The sequence below is a fragment of the Salvia miltiorrhiza genome, chromosome 6, assembly GCF_028751815.1.
Source record: "Salvia miltiorrhiza cultivar Shanhuang (shh) chromosome 6, IMPLAD_Smil_shh, whole genome shotgun sequence".
NCBI lineage: Eukaryota > Viridiplantae > Streptophyta > Magnoliopsida > Lamiales > Lamiaceae > Salvia > Salvia miltiorrhiza.
Genome location: NC_080392.1, coordinates 24,894,240 through 24,900,764, shown reverse-complemented (window position 1 = coordinate 24,900,764; position 6,525 = coordinate 24,894,240). Strand labels below are relative to the sequence as shown.

The 6,525-nt window shown below is 47.6% G+C and overlaps 1 protein-coding gene across 1 annotated transcript; it reads right to left on the bottom strand.

The window, feature by feature from the left end:
• Window positions 1-5,134: 5,134 nt before the first annotated feature.
• Window positions 5,135-6,313, bottom strand: LOC130990674 (uncharacterized). The gene has a single exon (XM_057914897.1). It carries the CDS (start codon window positions 6,311-6,313, stop codon window positions 5,135-5,137), a length of 1,179 nt encoding a protein of 392 aa, XP_057770880.1.
• Between the last annotated feature and the right edge of the window lie 212 nt (window positions 6,314-6,525).

Genomic DNA, 6,525 nt, shown 5'->3' with positions numbered 1-6,525 from the left:
TCTTTCAACTTGCCCACTATGCCCAGAGGCTCCAGTGCGTCCATATCCGGGATCTTGGGCACAACAATCCCTTTCGTTGTCTTCTTCCTGCTCCTTGGTGCTGACGTCGGCTCTTTCTTGATCATTCGAATCGGGATCGGGGCCATCACTTTCCTCCTCCTTTTTGCCGGTGTTTCCTCTAGCTCTTCGCCGGACTCTCCCTGCTCCTCTTGCATCACTGAACCTGAGGGTTCATTCCTCTCATTTAACTATCCTTCGGCCGGCGTGGCCGATTTCTCGGCCGCCGACTTTTTCCTCTTTGGAGCGGTGGGGGACTGCTACCTTTTAGACGGCTCTTCCTCGCCTTTCTTCGCCGTTTCCGGTGTGGCCTTGCCCTCCCCTTCGGCTGCATGCTGGTCGCCAGTGTCGAGCGTGGGGACGTTTATTTCCGCCGTGAGTTGCTCGATGACATTTTCATCCACCGCCGAGGGACTCTCGGCTTGCGGCTGGGTTTTGGATGAAGGGGTTGGTGTGGTTTCCATCGGAAGTGGTTTTGAACGTGGGGTTTTCTTTGAAGCTTTGGATTTCGGCGGTGTGGTGCTTTCTCCGGTGAGGTCGATTTTCGTGCCTTGGGGTATGCCTCTGAGTTTGTTTTTTGGTCTGGTGGAAACCATGGTGGTTGGACGGTGGTTTTGTATGATAAGGGCCGAGAAAGGGGGTGGTGATTATAGGAAGTTGGATGGTTAGGGTAGTGACGTCGTGGGTAGGGGTTTTAGGGTTTTGGGAGGTAGGGCTGACAACTGTCACTTGATGTGACGTGCGTCAGGCGGTTTCAGCCGCATTTTGCCTGAGAGCCCCCTTCTGCCCTTGGATTAATACCCCTCTATTTGACTACTTGTGCCCATAACTGCTTCCCCTATTTCTGCAAAGATAAATTCAAACTCCCGCGAAGGCGGGAAACTCAAATTCGCCCACTACTGTGGGCATAACCTAGTTCCTAGGCAATTAAAAAGAAAACGAAAACAAACTAAAAGAAAGAAACAAAAACAAAAGCACCAGGTTACCTCCTGGCCAGTGCCCTATTTATCGTCCCGAGCATGACGTGATACCTTTCAATCAACCCAGGTGGTTTGTGGTTGGGGCGAGATCTAGTTCCTCCCCAACGTCGGGTTTATGCCCATAATAAGCTTTTAGCCTTTGTCCATTTACCTTGAACACTCCTCCAGACTTTGGATTCTTGATCTCAACGGCCCCATTTGGGAATTGGGTTTGTACTTCAAACGGACCGGTCCATTTGGCACTCAGCTTGCCTTGTGCAAATTTGAAACGTGTTTGGTACAAGAGCACCTTTTGCCCAAAGCTGAACTGTTTGTTTGGGATCAGTGCATCGTGGCTTTTCTTCATTCTTTCCTTGTAGAGAACAGCATTGTCGTATGCCTCTCTTCTGATTTCCTCGAGCTCCTGGATCTCTAGCCTCCTTGCTTGCCATGCCTTGTCCCAATCATAATTCACTTTATTCACTTCCCAGAAGGCCTTGTGCTCCAATTCCACCGATAAATGACACCTCTTGCCATACACCATTCTATATGGTGACATCCCGAAAGGGGTTTTGTATGCGGTGCGATATGCCCATAAGGCATCCTCCAACTTTAAACTCCAGTCCTTCCCTGTAGGGCCAACGGTCTTTCGCAAAATCATTTTGATAATGCGATTTGAGAGTTCCGCCTGTCCATTGGCTTGTGGGTGGTAGGCTGTTGAGACTCGATGTTGGACACCATATTTTTTGAACAGGTTCTCGACCGAGAAATTGTAGAAATGGGATCCTTGGTCGCTGATGATTGCTCTGGGCAAGCCAAACCTGCAAAAAATATTAGTTTTCAAAAAACTCACCACTACCTTTGAGTCATTCGTCGGGGACACCTTTGTCTCCACCCATTTGGAGACGTAATCCACCAAAAGTAGGATGTACAAGTTTCCTCTTGAACTGGGAAGGGGCCCCATGAAGTCCATCCCCCAAATGTCAAATATCTCCACGGGCATAATGGGAATCATGGGCATTTCATTCCTCCAGGTTATGTTCCCTTCTCGTTGGCATTGTGGGCTGTTCTTGCAAATAGTGTAGCTATCCTTAAAAATTGTCGGCCAGTAAAATCCACATTCCAGTACCTTGGCTGCAGTCCTCTTGTGCCCAAAATGTCCCCCACACTCTTTTGAATGACAGAACTCTAGGATGCTTCCTTGCTCTTCTTGTGGGATACATCTTCGTAATAATTGGTCCCCGCATTGTTTCCACATATACGGTTCATCCCAAATGTATTCCCTGCTGTCTTTGGCCAATTTCTTCTTTTGGGCATAAGTGTATCCAGGGGGCACATATCCAGAACATAGGTAATTGCATAAGTCTGCATACCATGGGTCTTCCTTTCTTCCTTGGGCATAAAACAACTGTTCATCAGGGAACATCTCCTTGATTGGTTCCCCCTCTTCTTTCCTCACGATCCTGCTTAGATGGTCGGCCACTTGGTTCTGTGCTCCAGCCTTGTCCTTTATCTCCACGTCGAATTCTTGCAGAAGCAGAATCCATCGGATCAATCTGGGCTTAGACTCCTTTTTGGCCAAAAGGTACTTCAGGGCAGCATGATCGGTGTAAACGGTGGTTTTTCCACCAAGCAGATAGGACCTGAATTTTTCGAAGGCGAACACCACCGCTAACATCTCATTTTCAGTGGTGGAATAATTGATTTGGGTTCCATTCAGGGTCTTTGAGGCATAGTAGATGACATGACTTTCCTTTCCCCGCTTTTGCCCAAGAACCGCCCCTATGGCATATCCACTAGCATCGCACATTACTTCAAAAGACATCCCCCAGTCTGGAGATTGTATTATGGGTGCGGAGATCAGATTGTTCTTCAAGATCTGGAAAGCCTCCTTGCAATCCTCATCAAAGTTCCATTCCACTTCATTTTGGAGCAGCCTTGTCATGGGTTGAGTGATTTTTGCAAAATCCTTTACAAACCTCCTATAAAAACCAGCATGCCCAAGAAATCCTCGTAACTGCTTGATGTTTGTTGGGTATGGCAGCTTGGCTATGATTTCAATTTTTGCTTTGTCCACTTCTATTCCTCTGCCTGAGATCACATGTCCGAGCACAATCCCTTCTTTGACCATACAGTGGCACTTCTCATAATTCAAAACTAAACTCTTGTCAACGCACTTTTTGAGTACCTTTTCCAGATTGGCTAGGCATGAATCGAAGGTTTGCCCATAAACCGTGAAATCATCCATGAATACCTCGATGCAGTTCTCAAGGAGATCCGAGAATATGCTCATCATGCACCTTTGAAATGTGCACGGGGCGTTGCATAGCCCAAATGGCATCCTCCGATAGGCAAACGTGCCGAAAGGGCAAGTGAATGTGGTTTTGCCTTGGTCCTCCTCTGCGACCCAAATCTGCATATACCCCGAGTATCCATCCAGAAAAAAAAGGTATTGATTTCCTGCAAGTCTTTCAAGCATCTCGTCGATGAAAGGCAAAGGGAAGTGATCCTTCCTTGTCTTCTGATTGAGCTTGCGGTAATCAATACACACCCTCCAGTCGGTTTGCAACCTTGTAGCAATCAGCTCCCGGAATTCATTCTCCAGCACTTGTATGTCAGACTTCTTGGGCACAACGTGTACTAGACTTACCCACCTGCTATCGGACACGGGGTATATTATGCCCAAATCCAATAGTTTGAGTATCTCTTTCATCACAACTTCCTTCATGGCTGGATTTAGCTTCCTCTGGGGGTCCCGGACTGGAACTGCATCTTCTTCTAGTAATATGCGGTGCATGCATACGATAGGGCCTAAGCCCTTAATATCGGCCAGTGTCCATCCAATTGCTTCCTTGTACTTCCCCAAGGTCACCTTGACTTTGTTCTCGTCCTCGAGTGTCAACTCTGAATTGATGATTACGGGCAAAGTATCATTATCGCCCAGAAAGATATACTTGAGATGTTTGGGCAAAGATTTCAGCTCGAGCTTGGGTGCCCGTTGGATCAAGGGCACCAGTCGGTCTTCCTCCTTCAGGGTAGGAATTTTCAGAGCCTCCGTGTGGTTGACTCCTTCGCTCCATGCATTTAGCATCTTCACCGCCTCTTGCAAGTCCTCCTCGGTTATGCCATTCTGGATTATTGCATCATATGGTTCCTTGAATGCTGTTCTGGGCAAAACCTCCTCAACAACTTTCTCGATCATGTCGACACTTTTCACCATCTCTGTATCAGCTGGATGTTTCATGGCATTGTATATGTCGAAGGTCACTGTTTCCCCTTCGAACTGACATGTTAGTTTGCCCGTATCACAATCGATGCGAGTCCTGGCGGTCTTCAGAAATGGCCTTCCCAAGAGCATAACCGGATCACGTGCTTTTGACTTCCCCATGTCGAGAATGTAGAAGTCCGTCGGAAAAATGAGTTCCTCTACTTTGACCAAAACGTCTTCCAGTATTCCTTCTGGGTAGACGTTTGACCGATCTGCTAGTTGAATCACCACTCGGGTAGGCTTCAATGGTCCTATCTCCAGGTCCTAATACATGGATAAGGGCATGACGTTGATGGATGCCCCTAAGTCGAGCATTGCCTTCTCCACCTTCATGGTTCCTATTACACATGGGAGCCGCGGACACGGACTCGCCCACTTGAAATTTTGCATCATCAGTGTATTTGACTTTCCGAGTGTAGAGTTCTTTGAGAAATTTCGCGCATCTGGGCATAGAGCGTAGCGCGACCAAAAGGGGCATATTGACTTCCACCTTTTTGAAGATTTTCACCAGTTCGGTTAGTTCTTCCTTTTCTTGTTCCTTGGCCATTCTTCCTGGGAAAGGGATTATGGGCTCAGCCTGGCTCAATTTCTCTTTGCCCTTCCCTGTTGCCTTTCTCTTGGCTTCTTTCTCTTGGGTAAGTTCTTCCTCATCTGCCGATCCTATTCCAACCTCCTCGTTGACCTCTGGCTCTTCATGGCTTTTCTTTTTTACAACCTCGGGCAATTCCTTTCCACCTCTAAGTGTCATAGCATTTACTTTCTTAACTTCCACTTGGGAAGGGAGTTCCCCTTGTTTGCTTTCCAGTCTGGCCACCGCTTGGGCAAGATGTGACAGTTGGGAATTCACATTCTACATTCCTCCTCTCGTCTCCATTATGAACTTCTCGGTCTCTTGCTGGAATTTCACTTGTTGTTGGGCCATTTGATGCACAAGTTCTGACAGGGAGGATCCTCTTGCCTGTTGAGGTTGTTGCGAGTACTGTGGCGGATTGCTTGTTTGCCCTTGGTTTGGCCCCAAAAAGTTATTGTTGCCGTACCTAAGGTTCTCGTGTTGTCTCCACCCTTGATTGTTATACTGCTGCCTGTAAGGCTCAAAGGGTTTCTGGTGTTGCCCCCCGTTATTTCCTCCTGGCTGTTGCCCAATAGCATTAAGCTCTTCCTCTTCGAAAAGTTGTGGACATTCATCGGTTGCATGCGAATTTGCCATGCAAAGTTGGCATGCCTTCACAGGCTTCCGAATGTTGGGAATCCCTTGGTTGGATGTTCCTTGGTTCGTCATAAATTTCTCGAACATGTTGCACAGCTTGTCCAACTTGTCATCTTGGGCAGAGGGGTTTTGTACCGAATTAGTTCTGACTATGGTCCCTTCCTCATCCCTTGATTCCTCGGCCATATCGGCTATGAGTTTGAAAGCCTCCGCTGCGGACTTGTTTACGATCGATCCTCCACATGCAGCGTGTAACCATTGTCTGTCTTGCCTTCGAAGTCCCCCCACGAAGTACCGAATAAGTTCATGATCCGGTATTTGGTGTTGTGGGCATTTGGCCAACATCTGCTTGAACCTTCCCCAGTACTCATAGAGGATTTCTCCCGATCCCATCTTGATGTTACTTATCCGAGTCCTCAAGTTCTGGATTCGGGCGGCTGGAAAATATTTTTCCAAAAACTTGCTCTGCAACTCCTGCCAGGTCCGAATGCTCCCTTCGGGCAAATCGTACAACCACTCCCTCGCTCCTTCTAATAGAGAGAACGGAAAAGTGAGGAGTCGAATGTACTCCCCAAGGGCTTGACTAGCGGTGCGCACTGTTCCACACGCCATCTCAAAGTCTTGTAAATGCCTTTGAGGGTCCTCCCCGGGCATATCACTGTACTTGGGCAAATTTTGAATTAGCGTATGCTTCAGCTCCCAATTTCCAGTGATCTCCGGTAATACTATGGCTGATGGCCGGAGGTTCAAGTTGTTCGGAAACATCATGTCCTGGAGGGTTTTGTTGGTGTTGTCATTCTGTGGTTCCAGAATTTCTGCCATCTCTCTCTCCGCTTCTAACTGCCTCTCTCTTGCCCGTGCTTCTTGTTCTACCCGGCGTCTATTACCGTTGTTCAGTTGGACAAGTCGTTCAATCTCCGTGTTGAATAAAAGATCTTCGTTACCTGTACTCCTGGTACGACGAAGCAACATATATTAAGGCAAAACTCACACTAATTAAAATCACAAAAGAAATTACTAGCGCTCTCAGTTCC